The sequence below is a fragment of the Morone saxatilis genome, unplaced genomic scaffold, assembly GCF_004916995.1.
Source record: "Morone saxatilis isolate NCDOM2014 unplaced genomic scaffold, NCSU_SB_2.0 Contig5, whole genome shotgun sequence".
NCBI classification, from domain to species: Eukaryota; Metazoa; Chordata; class Actinopteri; family Moronidae; genus Morone; species Morone saxatilis.
Genome location: NW_023340095.1, coordinates 1,120,647 through 1,142,516, shown reverse-complemented (window position 1 = coordinate 1,142,516; position 21,870 = coordinate 1,120,647). Strand labels below are relative to the sequence as shown.

The 21,870-nt window shown below is 46.0% G+C and overlaps 1 protein-coding gene across 30 annotated transcripts in view; it reads right to left on the bottom strand.

Annotated features, from left to right (window-relative positions):
* The window catches only part of LOC118338832 (titin-like), a 176,484-nt gene that overhangs the window by 44,647 nt on the left and 109,967 nt on the right, over nucleotides 1–21,870 (bottom strand). For all 30 annotated transcript variants that reach the window (XM_035676237.1, XM_035676206.1, XM_035676210.1 and 27 more), the window contains 42 exons: nucleotides 21,704–21,869; nucleotides 21,136–21,287; nucleotides 20,592–20,888; nucleotides 20,034–20,333; nucleotides 19,586–19,900; nucleotides 19,358–19,506; nucleotides 19,098–19,248; nucleotides 18,680–18,961; nucleotides 18,281–18,583; nucleotides 17,827–18,129; nucleotides 17,102–17,383; nucleotides 16,532–16,719; nucleotides 16,311–16,422; nucleotides 15,292–15,594; nucleotides 14,697–15,005; nucleotides 14,140–14,421; nucleotides 13,725–14,024; nucleotides 13,203–13,496; nucleotides 10,129–13,098; nucleotides 9,696–10,016; nucleotides 9,264–9,548; nucleotides 8,820–9,125; nucleotides 8,532–8,695; nucleotides 8,179–8,413; nucleotides 7,654–7,929; nucleotides 7,233–7,532; nucleotides 6,826–7,128; nucleotides 6,427–6,726; nucleotides 6,013–6,300; nucleotides 5,216–5,518; nucleotides 4,636–4,938; nucleotides 4,225–4,530; nucleotides 3,704–3,991; nucleotides 3,302–3,592; nucleotides 2,929–3,216; nucleotides 2,549–2,831; nucleotides 2,083–2,390; nucleotides 1,878–1,982; nucleotides 1,522–1,719; nucleotides 1,130–1,426; nucleotides 434–1,021; nucleotides 9–311 (listed from right to left, as the gene is read on the bottom strand). In XM_035676237.1, the coding sequence (XP_035532130.1) occupies nucleotides 9–311; nucleotides 434–1,021; nucleotides 1,130–1,426; nucleotides 1,522–1,719; nucleotides 1,878–1,982; nucleotides 2,083–2,390; nucleotides 2,549–2,831; nucleotides 2,929–3,216; nucleotides 3,302–3,592; nucleotides 3,704–3,991; nucleotides 4,225–4,530; nucleotides 4,636–4,938; nucleotides 5,216–5,518; nucleotides 6,013–6,300; nucleotides 6,427–6,726; nucleotides 6,826–7,128; nucleotides 7,233–7,532; nucleotides 7,654–7,929; nucleotides 8,179–8,413; nucleotides 8,532–8,695; nucleotides 8,820–9,125; nucleotides 9,264–9,548; nucleotides 9,696–10,016; nucleotides 10,129–13,098; nucleotides 13,203–13,496; nucleotides 13,725–14,024; nucleotides 14,140–14,421; nucleotides 14,697–15,005; nucleotides 15,292–15,594; nucleotides 16,311–16,422; nucleotides 16,532–16,719; nucleotides 17,102–17,383; nucleotides 17,827–18,129; nucleotides 18,281–18,583; nucleotides 18,680–18,961; nucleotides 19,098–19,248; nucleotides 19,358–19,506; nucleotides 19,586–19,900; nucleotides 20,034–20,333; nucleotides 20,592–20,888; nucleotides 21,136–21,287; nucleotides 21,704–21,869 (14,097 nt within the window). The remainder of the gene's footprint in view (nucleotides 1–8; nucleotides 312–433; nucleotides 1,022–1,129; nucleotides 1,427–1,521; nucleotides 1,720–1,877; nucleotides 1,983–2,082; nucleotides 2,391–2,548; nucleotides 2,832–2,928; nucleotides 3,217–3,301; nucleotides 3,593–3,703; nucleotides 3,992–4,224; nucleotides 4,531–4,635; nucleotides 4,939–5,215; nucleotides 5,519–6,012; nucleotides 6,301–6,426; nucleotides 6,727–6,825; nucleotides 7,129–7,232; nucleotides 7,533–7,653; nucleotides 7,930–8,178; nucleotides 8,414–8,531; nucleotides 8,696–8,819; nucleotides 9,126–9,263; nucleotides 9,549–9,695; nucleotides 10,017–10,128; nucleotides 13,099–13,202; nucleotides 13,497–13,724; nucleotides 14,025–14,139; nucleotides 14,422–14,696; nucleotides 15,006–15,291; nucleotides 15,595–16,310; nucleotides 16,423–16,531; nucleotides 16,720–17,101; nucleotides 17,384–17,826; nucleotides 18,130–18,280; nucleotides 18,584–18,679; nucleotides 18,962–19,097; nucleotides 19,249–19,357; nucleotides 19,507–19,585; nucleotides 19,901–20,033; nucleotides 20,334–20,591; nucleotides 20,889–21,135; nucleotides 21,288–21,703; nucleotide 21,870) is intronic.

The window sequence follows — 21,870 nt, the reverse complement described above, 5'->3', positions numbered from 1 at the left end:
TTACTTACAGGCAACAACTATTGTTCTGACAGGCATAGATGGTTCACTTGGATCTCCAAATCCAGCTCTGTTCTCAGCAAGAACACGGAACTCATACTCGATGCCCTCTGTGAGACCGGTAACTTCAAAGCTGAGCTCAGCAATGGATTTCTTGGAGGCCCTTATCCATCTCATACCCTTTTTCTCCTTCTTCTCAACACAATAACCTGTGATGTCACTTCCTCCATCCTCAGTTGGTCTCCTCCAGATCACAGTGGCTGAATGTCCATCGACTTTCTCAACCTCTGGTTTAGACGGTGGACCAGGAGGACCTGTACAAATAGACAGAAGAAACACATTCATGAATCTGCATAGTCTGTATTCTTTGTTCAGAGTAATTTGCAAAAATGTAGGATGTAAGATGCATTGAGGAGCATAAACTAACTGCACATACCAAATCTATCAACCATCTTGACTGCTTCAGACTGAGATGGCTCACTGGCGCCGTACTGGTTAACAGCAGAGACTCTGAAGAAGTACTCATTGCCCTGGATGAGCTTGTTGGCCACATAGTGACAGTCGATGACCTTCTCTTCCAGGATAGTCCATAGCAGGCGGCTGGTCTCTCTCTTCTCTAGGGTGTAATACTTGATAGGAGAGCCTCCATCCTCAGTAGGAGCTGTCCAGGTAAGATTGACCTTTTCAGAGGAGACACCACTGCATTCAATGGGTCCAGGAGCACTAGGAACATCCAGAACTGTGACCTTGACGGTTTCCTCCTTCACACCAAAGGGGTTACTGGCAGTGATGATATACTCGCCACTGTCCTTCCTGCCAGCATACTTGATGGACAGGGTGGAGGAAGTTGTAGTGGTCTCAATTTGAACAAGATCAGAGGGTTTAAAATACTTCCCTCCCTTTGACCAGCATGAAGTTGGTGCAGGTTTGCCTAAAATGCTTGTGGCAGTGATGACAATAGTATCACCAGCTCGGACAGTCAGTCCCTCCTTCACCTGAGTATCGATAATAATGGTCGGTGCAGCTGTGGAATAAAACAGGAAAAATATATTATGCCAGGATGATCACAGATCACAAGTATACTGCAACATGAGTGAGACAATATATTATTGATATTATCGGTTGTTTTTACCATATTCATCTCTGCAGATAATGGTATCTGTCTGCTCTGAGGGCGGGCTGAGAGCGCCAGCAGCATTCTTTGCCCTGATTCTGAATTCGTATTTGCAGCCCTCCTGAAGATCATTTACAGTGAATGCAGGCTCCACAACATTCACATTGTTGGCTTTTACCCAGATCTTAGAAGGCAGATCACGCTTCTCAACAATGTAGCCAGTCAGTCTGTGGCCACCATCAAACTGTGGCTCGGTCCATTGGAGGGTCACAGTGCTTCTGGTAATGCTGATGACATCAGGTTTACCAGGGGCATCTAATGATATGGATTTAACAAAAAGAAATGCATTGTTTCATATTTTATTTCATATTGTACTTTTTCATACTCATTGCTAAACTTTGTACACTCACCAATGGGATCCAGTGCCACCCGTGGATCAGTGGGAGTGCTCGGCCTGCCGATGCCAGCCAGGTTGATTGCCATGACTCTGAACTCATACTCCAGACCTTCAGTCAGCCCAGTTACCTTGTGCTCCTTCATCCTCAAGGCAGCCGGGCTCGCCCTCTTCCACAACATACTGTTCCTCTCCTTGAACTCAACATGGTAGCCTGAATGTAGTACCAAACAGGAAAAACAAAATCTACATTGAGCTCACATGCACACCATATAGATAAAGAGCTAAAAGCAGCAAAGCAGTCAAATAATATAAGACAAAATAACATTGATGTTTGTCAGTAGGCAGGCCAAGTATCCAAGCTAACGGTACCTGTGATGGGAGATCCTCCAGTTTTCCTGGGGTCAGACCAGGCCAGGTAAGCGGAGTCGTGGCGCATGCTCATGATCTGAGGTGGAGGAGGAGCATCGGGAACATCTGAAGAAAAACAGTGATATTGTACAGTGAGGAGAAGCTTAATTTTTAAGTTAAACACTTGACATTCAGCCTTTAAAATATATGAGTTACAGTCACTTACTGAATGGATGTTTAGCAACGATGGGCTCAGACTTGAGTCCCTCTCCAACGCCGTACTTGTTCTCAGCACAAACTCTGAAGATATACTCTGTGCCCTCATGGAGACCAGTTACCCTCATGGTGTTGTCCTCCACAGTTGAGGAAACAGTCACCCACATGTTGGTGATGGAGTCCCTCTTTTCCAGGATGTAGTTTGTGATCTCTGAACCACCATCATCCTTAGGAGCACCCCACTTCAGTGTAGCACCATCGGCAGCAACATCTTTGAACTTAATGGGTCCAACAGGGATGCCGGGTTTACCCACCACCCTGAAAGGAGATGGTTCAATTGTCACTTATTTAAACATAGCAAGTAATGCATGGATATGATTGAACTAGTATAGCTTGACCCATTCTGAGGAAAATATTATCTTCATGTTGTATTACATACTCTGACATTGAAAACCCTGGTAAAGCATGATTCCCACCTGATGAAAATGGTGGACTCCTTGGTTCCAGCACTGTTCCTTAGGGTGATGGTGTATTTGGAAGCATCACTCCTCTGGCAGTCCCTAATAAAGAGCGTAGTGTTGACTGAAGAGGACTCTGCACATACTCTGCCGGTGTCTGTCAGGTCTTCGTCATCTCCCTTTTTCCAGGAGACCTTGGGAATAGGTTTGCCGATGATCGGGATCTTCAGACGGACAGTGCTGCCCTCCTTGGCGATGTAGCACATGTTGGGCAGCTCCCTCAAGTCACAGCTAGGAGAGACTACAGAGAGAAAGAATGCGAATTTAAAAATGTTACTTTGAATACTCCTTAAATAGTTCTTTGTTGGTAAGTTTTATAAACATGGACAGTCGCTTACTGATCTGGTCCTTGGCGACAACTGCGAGTTCCTTGACAGCGCCCTCTCCTGAGTCATTCACAGCCTTGACTCTGTAGTTGTACTCTTTGCCCACCACCAGATCCTTGGCACTGTATTGCATGTTTTTAGACCTCATTAGCTCCTTGTACTTGTCATCACCATTGAGAACTTCCAGCACATAGCAGATGATACGGCTGCCACCATCAGTGAGGGGTTTCTTCCAGCTTAGAGTGCAAGAGTCCTTGGTAACCAGTAGGGTCTTGAAGTCCATGACAGGCCCTGGCTCCTCTGGAAAAGTAAAAATGAGGGTGGTGAGTATGATATTTGCAAAAACAAAAAACAAAAGAAGCACAAAATCTGTCATCAAACCTACCAGATGCTCTGACTGAGTCGGCTGTCTCACAACATTCTCCAGCACCAAGCTGGTTAACTGCTGACACTCTGAAGCAGTAGGACCGTCCAGCATCCAGGTCCGGCACCTTGAATGATGTCTTGTTGCAGTTGTTGGAGACGACGGACCAGGCCTTCCTCTCAGTGTCACGCTTCTCCACAATGTAGTGTGTGACTTCATAGCCACCGTCAATAAGTGGGGCATCCCAGTACATGGAAGCACTGTCCTTGGATGTTTCCTTCACCATCAGGTTGACTGGTGGTCCGGGAGAATCTGGAGAGTTACAACAACACTTATAATGGTGTCTGCAGAGTACAACCAATGCAAACAAACTGTTAATATTTATTAACTGAGCAAATGCAATAATCTCAGTCCTTCACTCACCAAAAACCTTGACAATGATGGTGTACATCTTCATGCCAGCCAAGCCCTCCAGGTTCAGAATGTATTTGCCAGCGTCATATCTGTTGACATGCTCCACCACCACCATGGTGTCAGTGTTGGTGGATTTAATGACAATGCCCTGGCGGTCCTTGATGTTGGTGTTCATCTTTGCCCAGGTGATCCTGGGAATGGGACGGCCCTTGATGGTGGCCTGCAGCCTCATGGTGGTTCCAGCCTGCAACTCCAGGACCTCCTTCAGCTCCGCACTCAGCTCTGCTTCGGGAGCAACTGCATGAACACACACAGAGGAAAGTTTTATGAGTGTGTGGAAAGACTTATTATTGAAATGGCAATACACAAGGGCCCTTTTATCAAAGCAGCTGTAAATGTGTGAAGTGTAAGGTAAAAATGTAAAATTGTATTGTATGTATGGAATGGAATATTTAGGTGAAAATAACATATGAGTTCCAACTTGGACTCCCTATCAAAATAGTGTTGAATAAAATCAAAATCATACTTACCGATGATGTCCTTGGCAACATGCTTGCCAGGTACTTCAACAGGCTCGCTGAAGCCAACCTTGTTGACAGCACTGACGCGGCACTGGTACTCAGACTTGTCAATAAGGTTCTGTATGACGTAGTTGGTCTCCTGCAGGTTCCTGGGGACATTGCAGCGGATCCAGTCTGTGGTGTCAGTCCTCTTGCACTCCACCAAGTATCCAATAATAGGGCATCCACCATCATTGGCGGGAGCAGTCCAGGTGAGGCTGATGGTGCTGTGGGTGGTGTCCGTCACACTGGGGTTCACAACGGGGCCAGGAGGAGCTGGGGAACAGCACATTGACGCAGGTTAGATTAAATACTGACAATATACATATTATTTCATTAAAAAAAGAACTTTGCATAGTTTTTAGAGGTCATAGAACTCACTGATGGGATTCTGTGCGGTGGTGCCAGCGGAGGGCTCGCTGGGTTTGCCAAGCCCTGCCACGTTGACAGCAATGACTCTGAACTCGTACTCGACTCCCTCTGTGAGGCCTGTAACTTCGAGAGTCCTCTCCGTCATGGGCTTCCTGTTCACCTTGGTCCAGTTCATCTCCTTGGTCTCTTTCTTTTCCAGCATGTAACCCAGGATGGTGGACTTTCCATCATCGGCAGGCTCCTTCCAGCTCACAGTCATATGATCTTTGGTCATATTGGTAATCACTGGGGCCTCACAAGGGCCAGGCACAGCTAGAAGTGACACCAGAGTTTTTGGTTTTAGTTTAGGTATTAAAGTAGAGTTTTAAATAAGCAAACAAATGAAAGCACATTGTGATAAGAAGCTTTAGTTGTTGACAGAATATGCAATGTCACAGTACGCTGGATAGAGTAGTGTAGATGCTGCCTGTTGTATCTCAAAGTTTTTGACTAGAGTATTTTAAATTGTAGTACTGACTGCTAAAGTTCTTCACTACCATTATTGCTATGTGTGTGCATGAACTCAGAGGAAATGCTGGCGATGACTCACAGAATGGGTTCTTGGCGACGACAGGGTTGGTAATGAGGGCATCTCCAACTCCCCAAGTGTTCTCAGCACGGATTCGGAACTGGTACTCATGACCCTCGATCAGCTTCTCCACGTTAAGCTCAAGGACCTCACCCTTGATCTTGGCGGAGACCTGGGCCCAGTTGGCCCTGCTGGTTTCACGCTTGTCCACAATATAGTTGCTGACAGAGGCTCCGCCGTCCTGCAGAGGTGGCTCCCAGGACATCTTGATACGGGTGGCAAACACCTCTATGTATTTGGCACTGGCAGGAGGGCCAGGCACATCTGACATGACACAAAACAATAAAATATCAGTCAATTGTGCACAGCATGTTGCTTGCTGAAGCCTTGTACATATTATGCAGAATTTAAGGTCCAGTGTGTTACATTTAGGAGGATCTATTTTCAGACATGGAATATAATATTCATGTTTTCATTAGTATATAATCACCTGACAATAAGAATCGTGTTTTTGTTATCTTAAAATTAGCTGTTTTATCTACAGAGTAAGCTGGTCCTCTTCTACAGAGTCCTCCATGTTTCTACAGTAGCCCAAAATGGGCAAACCAAACAATGGATCTTGATAGGGGTGTTCGCATTTTTTGCAAGTTGCACAGCCATTATAGTTTCTCCTACACACTTGCAAGGCAAGCAGTATTCAGTTTGTCGAAATTTGTAACTTCACCTCTAGATACCACTAAATCCTACACACTGGTCCTTTAATGTGAATACAGCTTTTAGATTGTGACACCCCTAAAAGAAGAGACTAAAGTACTCACCCAGGACGTTGACCTGGATTTCGGCGGTCTTGGAACCACTGGCATTCTCAGCAGATATGGTGTAGGTTCCTGTGTGCTCCTTGGTGACTGCCATTATCTCCAGCTGGAAGTGATTCCTTTGCTGGGTAATGACCTGGCCTTCACCTGACTTTAGGCTATCGTCACCTCTCTTCCAGGTCACTCTGGGCATAGGCTTACCGAACACCTCAGCCTCTAGGAGGATTGTGGATCCCGCCTTCACCTTCAAACCCTTCTGCATTCTGGCATTAAGCTCCACCCTTGGAGGGACTGTGTTTGTAAAGGTGAGATAAAGCAGTGTTACTGTCAGTGAGAGTCAGAGACTGCAGTTGCTTTGTTATTTTAGTGACTGGTTTATCAGCCTGGTCACAAGTGTGTTAGATCAAAACCTCTCACCATTCTCGGCACAGACCAGGACAGGGTCTGTGGGCTCGGAGGGTTTGCTCAAGTTGACAGCAGTTTTGGCAATGACTCTGAACTGGTACTGCAGGTCTCTCTCCAGGCCAGTCACTGTATACTCCTCCCTTGGGACGTTCTGGCTGCTAGTGTTGCAGCGGATCCAGATGTCTCCAGGCACCCGCATGGCCTCAACGTAGTAGCCAATGATCTTGCTGCCACCGTCGTTCTTGGGACGGGTCCAAACAAGAGTGACAGAGTTCTTGGTCACGTCCAGGACCTCAGGTTTACCTGGAGTGTCTGTGAAAAAGGGAAAAATGAGCAAAGGTAAGGAAACAAGATTAAATGAATAGAATAAAGCTTTTTGTGTAGATGTTATTTCCGAGGTGGCAAACCTACCAATAGGCGTTCTGGCAGTGACAAAGTCAGTCTTCTTGCTTGCTTTGCCCTGGCCAGCACGGTTAATGGCGGACACTCTGAAAGTGTATTCCAGGCCCTCAATGAGGCCGGCACATGGGTACTCAGTGGTGCGGACAACAGTGTCATTGGCCTTCACCCACAGCAGGCTGTTCCTCTCCTTACGCTCAATATAGTAACCTGTGATAGGACTGCCACCATCACTTTCAGGCTTATCCCAGGCCACGAACATACAGTCTTTGTTGGTCTTGTTGATGCGGCAGTTGAGGGGTTCACTAGGAACATCTGGTGACCAAAAAAACCAAAATTAATATTGCCTGTAATGATAAAACCAACTTAAATCTAAAGCTAATGAAAGACTGCCCAGGGAAATATTTCAGTTATCTTACCGAAGGGGAACTTGGCAACCATCCTGTCAGACTGAATAGGGTCTGACACGCCATAACGGTTCTCAGCACGGATACGGAACGCATACTCCTTTCCGGGGATGAGCTTCCCAAGCCTGCAACTTGTCTTCAGACCAGAAGAGACCGCCATCACCCAGTCGCCTCTACTCACATCGCATTTTTCCACCACATAGTTGGTGATATTACTGCCTCCGTCCTCCAGTGGTTTGTTCCAGGACAAAGAACAGGCATCAGAGTCAATGTCACTGATCACCACAGGGCCCTCGGGAGGACCGGGGATGTCTGAAACACGTGGGAATAAATAGCTATAAACATATCCATCACACCAGGTAAATCTGTTCTTCCCAAAATCTTCAAAATACTTTTAATTTCTTCAAATTATCTTATGGTGGGTTATACTGACCTCTAATGATGATCTTCAGGGTCTCGACCACCTTTGCAGAGCTGTTCTCAGCCACCAGGCTGTACTCTCCACTATCAGTCCTTGACACATCTTTGATGATCAAGACACACATGTTGCCGGACTGGTGCACGGCCAGACGGCTGGACGGGACAACTGCATTCTCACCACGCATCCACTTGCAGGTTGGGGCAGGTTTTCCAGAAACCAGTGCTTCCACTCTGAGCTTGGCTCCAGCTCTGGCGCTTGCTGTCTCTGGCATGACAATCTTTGGCTCCACTGCAGGTGAGAACATGAGAATTTGATTTGATTATCCAGGAAAGCTAAAAAGCAGCCCAGAGATAAAAAATGTTGGTCTAATTCAGTGCTATCTCTAGATCTTACTTTACTATGTTACCATCACCAATATTTCTTATTTCAAAATATGTCCTAATCAAGAGATATTTGAACATAAGACAATTTAACTGGCCTGAATAAATGATAAACTATTTTTTAATAATCTCTTAATAATCTGACGTGACAACTTACACATCTGTTCCTTGATCTCGATCGGCTGCCTAGTCTCGGTGAACGAGCTCATGCCCATGATGTTCTTGGCAGCCACTCTGAACTTGTACCTCTTGCCCTCCTTGAGGCCGCTGATGCTGATCATCAAACCTTTCACTGTAGTGTAGGCGTTCCAGACTTCCTTTTCAGGTTCTTCTTCTTCCTCTACCACTGGAGGTGGTGGGGGTGGTGGTGGAGCTTCCTCTCCCTCTGGAACCTGTGGCAAATTGAGGTTTGTAGATTAGCACATACAGCTTAATTTGATTTACTACAATCTTATGGTGATATCAATGGATCAAAGCAGTCAGAGAAGAATCATTGATCATATGACAAACCTCCACAGGTGCTGGAGGCTCGGGAGGAGGTTTGACCTCAATGTATTCAATTACGTAACCATCTATCTTGGCACCACCATCCCTTGCAGGCTTCACCCAGCCGACTGTGGCACTGTTCTTAGTGATCTCCAGAACCTCAATCTTCTCACAGGGATCGGGCTTGCCTGTAGAAGATAATCAGAAAGGTATGTTCAGATGTTCCTAATCATTGAGAAAAGAGAACCGAGCAGTGCGTGTGTGAGTTCTTAGTTCTGCTGTCACATTGTGGGACTAAGAGACAATACGTACTGACAGGATCAGAGGCCAGGTAGGAAGTGGGTGACACTTTGGGAACTCCAGACCCGTACTCATTGACAGCTGTGACTCTGAAGTAGTACTCAGTGCCTGGCATCAGGCCACTGACTTTGAATGGAATCTTATCCTTCTCAACTTCGCCCTTGACAGTTGCCCACGTCTTGCGGTCGATCGCACGCTTCTCGACAATGTAGTGAGTGACCTCACTGCCACCATCAATCTCTGGAGGACTCCAGGACAAGTTTGCTGATGTCTGTTTGATGTCAGTAGCTTCCAGATTCAGCACAGGTCCCGGAGTGTCTGTCATTAAAAATATTAGAATATTATATTGTTTTTTTTCTTGATTCAACTGAAAGATGGCATTTTGATGTGAGCAACCTTTTGTGATTGTCAAATGCAACAACTTGTGTGTAGTATTAAAAGAAAACCAGAACTTACCCAGAACCTTAACATTGACAAACACAGCCTTCTCTCCGGCAGGACTCTGTAGAGTCAGACAGTATTTGCCAGAATCGTTACGGGTGCTATCAGGGATGACCAGGAAGGTCATGGTGTCAATGATGTCGACTTTTCCCTTCCTGACCACGTTGTCAATGCCCATCCTCCTCCAAGTGACTTTAGGAGGTGGTCTACCTCTGATGGTAGCACATAGTCTGATGGGACAGCCGGCTCTCACTGTCAGTCCCTGCTTCAGGCTGGCGTCCAAGTCAATCTCTGGTGCCTCTGTCAGAAGGAACAGTGCAGGTATCAGCTTGGTGTTGCAAGTATGGATCACAGTTTGCACATTCTAGTTCCGCCCCCATGTTATCATGTGAAACTCATATTAGCCTAGTTAACATAAAAGCAACTAAAATTTAATTAAGTTCTCACCTAGAATCTCCTTGGGGATCACAGCACCTTCCAGGTTGCAGGGCAGGCTCATGCCCACTTGGTTCTGAGCAGACACTCTGAATTCATACACAAGTGTCTCATCCAGACTTGAGACTGTGAACTCACATACGACCAGCTGAGCTGCCACATTGCACCTCTTCCAACTATCGTCTCCTTTCTTGGCGCTTCCCTGTGCCCTCATCTCCACAACATAGCCAATGATAGGAGCTCCACCATCGGATACAGGCTTGGTCCAGCCCAGGGTGACAGTGGACTTGGTGCTGTCCAGGACCTTCAAGTTGCTAGGTGGTGCTGGAGGCTCTGTATAAAGACATAGGGGTGTGTGAAAATGTCTATAGTAATCCCAACACAAGGTAAATTTTTTAGTAAATATATATTAGACACAATGAAAACATTATAACTGGTTACATACCAACTGTGTCCTTGGCAGTGATGGCACGTGAAGGCTTGCTTGGGTTGCCAATGCCAACTTCATTGACAGCCTTTACTCTGTACTGGTAGTCATGGAGGGGCAGTAGTCCAGTGACTGTGAAACGAGTTCCAGGCAATGGATCCTTGTTGACAGGAGACCACCTAACAGCATGCTCCTCCCTCTTTTCCAACAGATAACCTGTGATTGGCTTTCCGCCATCTTTCTCTGGCTCTGACCACTCCACAGCCATTTCTTCTTTAGCAATCTTGGTGACCTCTGGTGCCTCAGGTGCATCAGGCACACTGAACTGGGTGCCAGCGACAATGGCCTCACTCTGCACTGCAGGGCCAGGACCCATCTTATTCTCAGCACGAACTCTGAAGATATACTCATTGCCCTCAATCAGACGGGTGACCTTAGCTTTATTGGTGATGACAGCATTGGAGTGGACAGACCAGACGCCTCTCTTTGTCTCACATTTCTCAATAATGTAGTTGTAAATATCACAGCCGCCATCATCCTCTGGGACTTCCCAGGCCAGATTACACCTGTCAATGGTGATACCAGACACCTTGAGTTCCCTGATGGGGCCAGGTCTATCCAGGACATTGACCTTTGCATGAGCAGAGCAGGTTCCTGCACTGTTGGAGGCAGAAACAACATATTTGCCACTGTCAGTGCGCCTGGCGCCAGTAAGCAGCAGCTTTGAGAAGTCAGTGCCAGTTTCAATCTGAAGCCTGGGGGTCTTCTTTATCTCCTCTGTGCTTTCATCCTTGGTCCATTTGACATCAGGCTGAGGTTTACCCTTTACTGTTGCCTCAATAGGAATTGAGTCTCCTGCCTTGACCACGAGTGTTCCATCCAGTTTAATCTTGATTTCGGGCTCCACCAGCTGTTCCTTAACCAGGACTTCAGCTGTGGTCACCCAGTTGCTCTCACCTCCCTCATTCTTTGTCTGAACTCTGAACTGGTAGATCTGGTTTTCAATGCACCTGTCAGCCATGAAGTAAGTCTCCTTGATGGCACCCTTGTGAAGCCTCTCCCACTCCTCAGCCTCTTTTGGCTTCTTCTCAACATGATAAGCGATGTTACGGCTACCGCCATCATAGTCTGGCTTCTTCCACTTGAGGAAGCAGAAGGTTTTGCCAATTTCAGCGATGTGGAAGTCAATGGGTTCACCAGGCTTCTCAATGGGATCAACTGCCAGAACAGGTGTCTTGGTCTCAGTGGATGGGCCAGCGCCGATCTTGTTCTCTGCGCTGACACGGAAGAAGTACTCGCAGCCCTCAGTAAGAGGGGCCTTTATCAGGCGCTTGGTGCAGTCATTGGAGACCATGGTCCATCCTCTCTGGCTGGGCTGACGGCACTCAATAATGTACTGAGTGATCTCAGTGCCTCCATTGTCTTCAGGGTTCTCCCAGGACACCATGCAGGAGTTCTTGGTTATGTACGCTACTTTCAGGTTTTGGCAAGCTCCTGGTGTGTCAAGAACATTGACAATAATGGTGGCCTGTGCCTGTCCACTACTGTTTTTGGCGACAATGGCATATTTACCGTAGTCTGACCTGACTGCATCATTGATGACCAGTTCACACAGAGGGTAGTTGTTGTTAATATCAGTGCGCTTGTCCCGAGACAAGGCTCTGGCATCTTTGGTCCATGTGATCTCTGGGTCTGGTCTGCCCTTCACCCTGGTAATCAAACTTATGATCTGACCTGCCCTGACCGTCAGAGAGTCACGGCAGGACACATCAACAACAACCTCTGGGGGCACAAGGATGTCCTTTGCTAGGACAGTTTCAGTAAGTTCCCTGGGTTCACTGTCTCCAACCTTGTTGGTGGCTCTGATGCGGAATCTGTACTCCATTCCTTCAATGAGACCTGGTACTCTGTAGGCACACATTTTGATAAGGTCCTTGTTGATTCTATCCCACTGGGCAGTTCCTGACTTCTGAGCCTCAACCAAATAGCCCAGGATGGGACTGCCTCCGTCTCTTGTAGGCTTGGTCCAGCAGATGTCAGCATATGACTTGCTCCAGTCTTTCAGTTTAGGATTGCCTGGAGGTCCTGGTTTGGTGATGGCACGTGTGGCTTTCACAGGGTCAGAGGTGGGAGAAGGCTCGCTGATACCAGCAATGTTCTCAGCGAATACTCTGAACTCATAGCTGTTACCTTCAAACAGGCCTGAGACTCTGTATCTGAGGTCCAGCACAGGAGTTTTGTTGACACGGATCCACTTTCCTGTCATTTCTCTGCGTTCAATTACATAACCACTAATAGGGCTTCCTCCATCATAGTCAGGCAGGGTCCATTCCACTGTCACAGCATTCTCTGTAATATCAGAGCACATAGGCAGGCCTGGTGGTCCAGGAGGGTTGAACATGTGCTTGGCAATAGTGGGAGGACTTTCAAGTCCTGCGCCAATACCAAGCTTGTTCTCTGCACGGACACGGACAATGTACTCACGACCCTTCTCCAGCCTGGGCACTTTGGCCTTGGTGCCGGTGCCGCTGGAGCTAACTACAGACCAGGGCTCCCATGGCTTCTTTACATCCTTCTTTTCCACCACATAGTTGGTGATAGGCGTGCCACCATCATCCTTAGGTGCCCTCCATTGGATCATCATGTAATCAGGGGTGACCTCCAAGATGTTAATGGGTCCAGTGGGTGCACCTGGGAGATCCAACACGGTGACATGCAGGGCAACTGTCTTGCTACCTGCAGGATTAGCCACAGTGAGGATGTACTCTCCAGTGTCTCCTCTCTGGCATTCAGGGATAGTGAGGATAGTGGAGGATCCAGCACACTCAATGTTATAGCGGCCCTCAGATACAATATCTTTGCCATCTGTCATCCATTTGGCGGTAGGAATGGGGATGCCTGTCATCTTGGCTGGAAGTACAATGATACTGCCAGCTTTGACAACAAGACCTTCAATAAGCTTCACATCAACTTCAATAGTTGGTGGCACTGAAAGAGAAGTAAACGGCAATAATATTAGGATGATTTTCAGGCTCAGAACATACAGTAATTCCCATAAAGGAAAACAAGTCCATAACAATCATGTATCTTACATGTCTTCTCCTGGCAGGTGATGGGAATGCTGGTGTCAGGACGGCTAATGCCGATGGCATTCTGAGACTTGACCCTGAAGCGGTAAGTCTTCCCCTCCACCAGACCAGTGACATGAGCATGGTTGTTGCTGACTGTCTTGAAGGTTACCCAGTCAGTCTGGCCCTCTTCCTGGTGCTCCACAATGAAGCCGGTAATTTCACTTCCACCGGTGCGGTCAGGCCACTCCCATTCCAACCAAACTTCTGTCTTGTCTGCATCAGTGTGGTGCAGGTTCTTAGGTGGGCCAGGAGGATCTGAAAGATGTCCAGGAAGGAACAATTAATTGCTAATTATTGGTAGATTTTAATTTATTATTTAAATTTGCTGATGATCTTTGATGAGATGGTATGCTCATAAGGATCGGGCTGGCACTGCTGCCATAAGCATATTGATTTACAAAATGATGAAAAATCTATTATTTTAATTGTAAAATTTTAATAGGTAAAATGATACAACAAAACATAATTATGACTTTTACTCACAGAGAGGGTCGAGAGCCTTGATGGGTGTCTTGGTCATCACGTAGTCACTCCTGCCGAACTGGTTCTCGGCAGCCACTCTGAACAGGTACTGGATTCCTTCCATCAGGTACATGGCCATCAGACTCAGCTTCTTATTGGCTGCAGAGACGGGCACCCACTGCTCAGCAGCCACATCCTTCTTCTCCACAATGTAGTGGGAGATGACAGCGCCGCCATTGTCCTCAGGAGCCTTCCACGTCAGGTAGGCAGACTCGCTGGTCACCTCAGAAACCACGAGATCTCTGGGAGGAGTGGGTTTGTCTGGTGGAAACCAGGGTAAAATAAATGAAGATATATTGTTTTTCTTCATGGCATGACAAAAAATCAATTATCAAATTATCAAATTAATTATTTTGTTTAAGAATGTTTCACTTACTCAGCACAAGCACAGCAACGGTTGCTGATTTCTTTCCAGCAGCATTCTCCGCAGTGATGGTGTAGTTGCCAGAGTCTGCACGGACCGACTTGGGGATGAAGACTTTGCTGCCGGTGGCGGTGACAGCGACAGTGATGTGAGTGGGAACGTCACCATCGTTCTTCTTCCAGCTGACGGTGGGTGTCGGTACGCCTTTAATAGTGGCGCTCAAGGTAATGTCAGTGCCCAGCATGGCCAGGTGGTCACGTGCCATGTTGGCGTCAAGCAGCAACTCTGGCTCCTCTGTGGAGGGAAATGGGAATATATTACTTGAATTTATAGAAAATGTATAGCTAAGGCCAAAATAAACTCAAACACAAGATTGTTGTCTACCTGCTAATTCATTGCTGACAGACTGAAACTAAATTATATGACGTCATATTCACAAACAGTAGTAATGCAATAATGTGCATGTAGTAATGTACATGTAGTAAACGTGGTATAGTTAATGTTAGTTACTACTTTTAAGGATGTTTTGGATTTTTGGATAGAAGAAGAGTTATAAATGAGTCCCTTACCCAGTCTGTCGTGGACTTTGATGGGTTGTTTAACCAAGGCAGGGTCAGATTTGCCGGCTGCATTAACAGTGAAGATCCTAAAGATGTACTCCTGTCCATCGGTTAGGCCTGTCACCACATAGTGGAGGTCGGGGCACTGCTCCGGAGTCTCATTGGCAGGAGTCCACTCCACAGCACCGGGCTTTTGGTACTCGACAAGGTAACCCAAGATCCGGCCTTTTCCATCATGGCGGGGCATCTTCCACTTCAGGCTGACTGAGTCCTTGGTCTTATCATAGGCCTCGGGGGTCACTGGAGGGCTGGGACGCACTGTGACGAGAAAATGTCAAAGAAGATTGTCAACTATGGTCCTGTATTAACCCTGGTAGAAAGAAATGTTTTGCTTTTTGTATAGTGATATAGATGTTAAAAATAGATAATTTGTAAATACTACATAGAATTTAAGAAAAAAATAAATAAAATAAAATAAAATAAAATAAAATAAAATAAAAAATAAAATAAATATGAATATAGAATATAGTCTTGAAAGATAATAGAAATATGGATAATATGTACATCTATAACAACGTTTTCCATGAGTTTGTGTTGCACTAACCGATGGGATCTTTGGCAAGGATGGGTTTGGAGGGTTCACTGGGGTCTCCAGTTCCCAGCTCGTTCTCGGCCATCACCCTGAACTCATACTCGCAGCCCTCCACCAGGTCCTGGACTCGGTACTGAGTGGCCGGGTACAGCGGATCTCTGGTGGCTCTTGACCACCTCTTGGCTGTGGGCTCCTTCTTTTCTAGGATGTAGTTGGTGATGGGTTTTCCGCCGTCGCGAGGACGGTTCCACAGCACCAGAGCATTGGTGGCGTACACCTCTCTGACCGTTGGCATATCAGGGGCCTCTGGGACTCCTGTGGGGAGGAGGGGGGAGCAGAAGAAAAACTAGGCTATCAAAGCTTTTTTTTTAGAATCCATTTCCATTGCAGAAAGAACATTTATAGGATGGTGTAGTTTTTCCACACCTTTATTTTATATGGGCAAAATTGATTTTATTCTGTAGTTCAGGGGTTCAAGTTCTGTCCAATGTGATGTTCCTTATTGATTAAAACTGTATATCACTGGCTTCTGCTCATTCATAATTATCTCAGGAATTTGTTGTTATCCATTGAGTGCCGCAATGTTACACATTACGTTAACACATGAAAATATGGTAAAAACAGAAAATATGTAAAAAGAAATAGCTGCAAATGGTTTAAAAAGGGTATATAAGGTACTGAGCAAACATGCTCCAATATTTTCCTTTTAGCAGTATTTAATACTACAAATAGTATCCATGACTTATAAAAGGAAGTGATATAACTCAGTATTTTGTGGGAGTTTGAGTGCAACACTATCAGGGGAATTTTGCAACTGAAAAAACAAAACAAAAAACAGACAAATTCTAAAATAAAATAAATTCCTCTTGTGAAGACGACTGAATGCTTGGGGCTTCCTTTTGATTTAGGCTACTTTCATATTTTCAAGGGAGTTTTGGTACCATCAAAAAATGAATTTCCTCAAATAAATTTTGTAAAACTGAAATGTGAAAACAGTAAATGTATGTCGGCAGGGTTTAAGCAGAACGTACTGAAGAGATCTTTGGCTCTCATCTCCTCGGACTCCAGAGGGTCACTGATGCCGTACATGTTCTCAGCAGAGATCCTCATGATGTATTCCCTGCCCTCAGTTAGCTTAGGGATCTGAGAGAAGAAAAGAACCACCAAAGTATAACAACCTCGTCCACTGGCACATCGCAATTTTTAAAATGACAGCTGACAGAATTTTTGTCAACAGCCAAATTGGACCCACCTTGCATGTAGTCTTGGTGGTGGCAGACGTCACTGTGGTCCACATGTCTCTGTTGGTGTCTCTCTTCTCAATGATGTAATTGGAGACATCAATGCCACCGCTGTCCAGAGGAGGTTTCCAGGAGATTACCATGTACTCTCTGTGAACCTCATCAAACACCACTGGGCCAACAGGAGGGGTCGGGCGGTCTGCAGGGAGGAAAGAAACAACGGTCTTGGGTGGTGCTATTACTTCTGGTGTCCCACAGGGTTCTATTCTTTCCATTCTCTATTCTGGTTTATTTCACATAAAAACCTTTTTTATGTATGTTTACATTTTAATAGGTCTAGATTTTTCAGTGGAAAATGATACTCAAAAAGTATCATTCCGGCAGAGATACTGAAATTGAGCTGTTTAAACTGGTATCTAAACATAAATCAGTTGAAAGCTTTGACTAGGGGGGCCCCTTTAAATCTAAATCAAGAATTTAGTTGCTACATTATTTATCATCATCTTCATCTATATTTCCAGCTCTTTTTGTTGATGATACTAGCTTATGTCATATTCTCTACATGAGTTTTGCCCACTTACCGACAACCGTGATGTTGCAGACTCCCTTCCTAGATCCGGTACTGTTCTCAACCACTACCACATATCTGCCGCTGTGCTCGCGCTGCGCCTTCATTAGGCCGAGCGACATGGTGGTCAGCGTGTTCTTGAACATAATGTGTTTGTCGGCCTTCAGCTCATCATCATCTCGGTACCACGCAATGGATGGAGAAGGTTTACCGGTGTAGCGGCCCTGCAGCAGGCAGCTCTCACCCACACGGATTATTATCTTATCACGGAAGTCCAGCTCGATGGTTGGCGGCTCTGTAAAAGATTAAACAAAGACAGATGAAGTGATATGCGGATATTCAATTATTCCCTTTCTATTCCTTATTCAAAGCTGTGATTTGTTTTTTTCATCTTTATCTACCTTTGTCTTAATTTTTGCTGATGATACTGGCAGGTTTGTTTAAAAAAACAAAACTAAAACAGTATATATTTCTCAGCCATTTTTCAAGGTGACTTATTTGATAACTCTTTAACTACCTTTAGACAACAGCTAATGTTAGCCCTCAACCGCGTCCTACCTAACAATACTGTTCAATAGCCCTACACAATATGATAGAAAAGGCTTTCCACCCTTTGAGCTTTCCACCCTGAGCACAATGTAAAAAATGGCAACTGTGCGAATATGGCGAATTGTTGCCAATATTACAAAAGTCAGATTAAAACATACAAAGCTGGTCCTGTTAATAATAAGTCCTTACCCAGTTCGTCCTTGCAGGTGATGGGTTTGGTGCTGAATGACGGCTTGCTCGGGCCGACCTCGTTGACAGCCATGACCCTAAACTGATAGGTGTCACCCTCCCTCAGGCCATCGTAGGTATACTTCCTTTCCATCAGCTTCTCCTTTGTCAGTCTGGTATACTTGTCTTTGCCGATCATACGCGCCTCCAGGATGTACATGGTGATCTCTGAACCACCGTCAAACTTTGGTGCCTTCCAGGTGACGCTGATCAAATCCTTGGTTACCTTGGTGACTTCAAGCTCCTCTGGGCGGTCAGGCACACCTGAGGGGAGCACAAACACATTTGGTTGGTTATTTATATATGAAGATGGGAACTCATTTATGGGTTTGTGTTGTTTTCGGTTCAGTTTTAATTTATCCATTGGATAATGTTTACATTCAGAGACAAGCAGAGACAATGATTGTAAACTCACTGATTGGTTCCTTGACGATAATCTCGGCTGAGGTCTCCATGAAGGGTCCAATGCCGATGGCGTTCTCTGCAGCCACTCTGAAGAAGTAGGACTTTCCAGTGGTGAGCCCTTGAGCCACGGCGTTCTGTCTGCTGGCGGTGAAGGACAGTGAGGTCCAGGCCTTACGCTCAGCCTCACGCTTCTCGATGATGTAGTTACTGATGGGAGAACCACCGTCGTTCTCTGGGAAGTACCAGTTGAGCTTGCAGGATTCACTGCTCAGGTTCTCGGCGGTGAAGGGGATGCCAACGGGTCCAGGAACATCTGAGGTAGGACACAACCGGGGTTTAATAAATATATAACCTCGGGGGAATAAATATAATGAAGAGTCATAAGATGTCTAAGAAAATAGTATTTTACCCAGAACTTCAACAGTGATGTTCTTCGTTTTCTCCCCGCCAGCATTCTTGGCGGTCAGCGTGTAGACGCCGAGGTGTCTCCTGGTGCAGGGTTTGATCACCAGTGATGAGCTGATCGCTGTTGTCTCCACTTTAGCCTCAGGAGGCAGTGCAGCTCCATCTCTGCTCCAGGTGATGTCAGGGGACGGCTGGCCTGACACGTAAGCAATGATACGAATCACGCCCCCAGCATGGACCACCATCCTCTCCTTTACCGAGGCGTCCAGGTCGACCTCAGGAGCAACTGCGGGAAAAAAACTCAATATTACTCTGCTTTTTACAACCAAACTGGATAAATACTGTACTACCTTAGAGGTCATATTGTTGAGGGAACCATGGTTTGAAATGTGTAACCCTCTTAGACTTTCAGATGGACTCACTGGTTCTGTCGTTGACCTCGAGCACCTCTGGGACTTCTCCTGGCTCGCCGTTACCGGCAACATTGAAGGCAATCACCCTGAACTTGTACTTACCACCAGTCTTCAGACCGGTAATAACAAGTCGGGTGCCGCGGATTTCGGTCTCCTTGGCCTGTAAAACAAAAAAAGAGTCAAAGGCTGCTTTTTAACTTAGCTCTATCTCTAAAACTAGGTCCTTGATCAGTGGTGTTATAAAAATGTGGTGACTGATTCCCTCTCACCTTAACCCAGGCCTCAGTGCCCTCCTCCTTATACTCCACCCAGTATCCAATGATCTTGGAGCCTCCGTCCTTCAGAGGAGGAATCCACACCAGATCCACTGTGGACTTCGTCCAATCAGAAATCTTCGGGGTTGGAGGAGAGGGCGGGGCTACAGGGAGACATAGAAAGTTAATATCCTGTGTTTATTTAAATTAGAAACTTGTGTGATTTAAGTGTCTGACTCTTACAGATGGGGTCTCTGGCAAAGATAGGGTCTGTGGGAGGGCTGGCGAGTCCTGGTCCTGCAGTGTTAATGGCAGAGACTCTGAAGAGGTACTGGGAGCCCTCAATGAGTCCGCTCACGACGAATGACTCGCCCATTCCCATGGGACGGATGGGGTCGCGGGTGACACGTGTCCAGCGCTTGCCTGTTGTCTCTTTGCGCTCCAGCCAGTAGCCGGTGATCGGGGTGCCACCGTCATCCTCCGGCTCCTCCCAGTTGACGGTCATAGAGTCCAAGGTGACGTTGGTGACCGTTGGCTTCTCACACTGACCGGGAACAGCTGCAGTAGGAAGTATTTAACTTATATTAGTGACCAATCTAGTATTTCTGCATCAATGAGACAGTTACAGACTGTTTGAAGTATTTGTTGTTCTAGTCTAAAAATTTAATTTTTTTTTAAAACTCTGACTTACAGAAGAGGTTTCGTGCGACCTCTGGCTCGCTGTCCAGTGGCTCTCCAACTCCGTACTTGTTCTGGGCCATGATGCGGAACACATATTCGTGTCCTGCCATCAGGTTCTCCACCGTCCAGATCCGTTCTTTGGGCTCATTGGTGACGGGCACCCAGGTCTTCCTGTTGGCCACGCGCCTCCAGATGACGTAGTTTGTGACTTTGGAGCCACCGTCATCCTTTGGCGGCAACCAGGAGAGTGTTATCCTCTCGGCTCCGATCTCCTCAAATTTAATGGGAGCGGAGGGAGGACCAGGCCGGCCTAAAAAATAACAAAAAACTGGTTCAGACAACAGAAATCATTCAGGTGAATCACACCTGCAGTTCACTGCAATCAAGGGTTTTTTGTTCATGTTTTCAGAATTGTTTATTATTGTTTAGTTCTGATTTTCTCTAAATCATTGTTGACTCAGAGTTATTGATGCTTTGATGATCCAGGAGGTTATTGAGGCTTTCAGTGTGAAAAAACATAAAAAATAAAACTAATAGTGTAATAAAAATAAGTGTAACAGGTTTGTACCGAGCACGTTGAGCCTCATTTCCTTGGAGGCCTTGCCAAGGCTGTTGGAGGCCACCAGTGTGTACAGGCCGGTGTCGAGACGTTTGCCCTGTTGGATGAGCAGCGTGCAGCTCTCATCGGACACAATCTTGTTGATGTGCTCATCGTACTGGACTTCCACCTTGTCGTCAGACTTGTGGGGCGGAGCCTTATACCAGGTGAGCGTGGGGAACGGACAGCCGCGGATCTTGGCTACAATGCTGATGTCGGAGCCCTGCTCAACCTCCATGAACTCCTTCAGCTCGATGGATGGAGCGCCTGCAGAAGAAAAGGAGATAATGACACATTTTAAATTTGTTTCTCCTTTTGAAGACTTTTCTGTGTTTTTCTAGAAAACAGAGGTTGAAATTAATTGGGGAGAGCAAATGTTGGGGTTTAACAAATCAAGAACTTTGATCAGAATTTGAACCCATTGATTAAATTTGAGCTAGCCAAGATGTGTAGTTTCATCATTGTTATAATATGCAGTAACTACAGCTTAAATCCCCATAGGTCCTGGTCTTACAGGTCTGGTCCTGGATGACAATGGGTCCGGCTGTGGATGAAGGTCGGCTTGCTCCAGCCTGGTTGTACGCCACCACTCTGAACTCATACTCGTCTCCCTCAGTCAGGTCCTCCACCTCGAACCTGGTGGTGTCTACGTCTCTCCTATTACACCTGAAGGTCACAGCATAGACAGACGTTCAAGTTTTTTTTAAGTTTTTTTATTTAAAACTATACATCAGAAGGACCACATTTTTGAGTGTAAACCACAGATTGTATATGCTTTTTTCACAGAAGAAATTCTTCAAAAAGAATGAATAGTACTAATTGAATTGCAGGAAAACATTGAAAAATTATATATATAATATCGAAATATTAGGAATTGTCAACAAACATCAAAATGTCGTTGCCATGATTGATTGAGGAACATTTTTGACCTATCAGTGACTAGAAATCAATCACCTCGGTAACTAAGAGGTGACAGGTAAAGTACAGCTTTAGGGACCTGAGGCCCAGGTACAAAATTAGTCGGTTCCCAGGTTGGGTCTTAATTAGTATGAACCAAGTGGACCCTTTGGGTGATGATTTACCTCCTCCAGGACTCCTTCTGGGTGCCGCTGGCGTCCCAGCAGAGCAGATCAACGCTGTAGTGTGTGACAGGTGAACCGCCGTCGTTCTTTGGAGCCTTCCAGGTCAAAGTCACGGTGCCCTTCCTCACGCTCTGGATCTTCAACCTTGTTGGAGGATCAGGAGGATC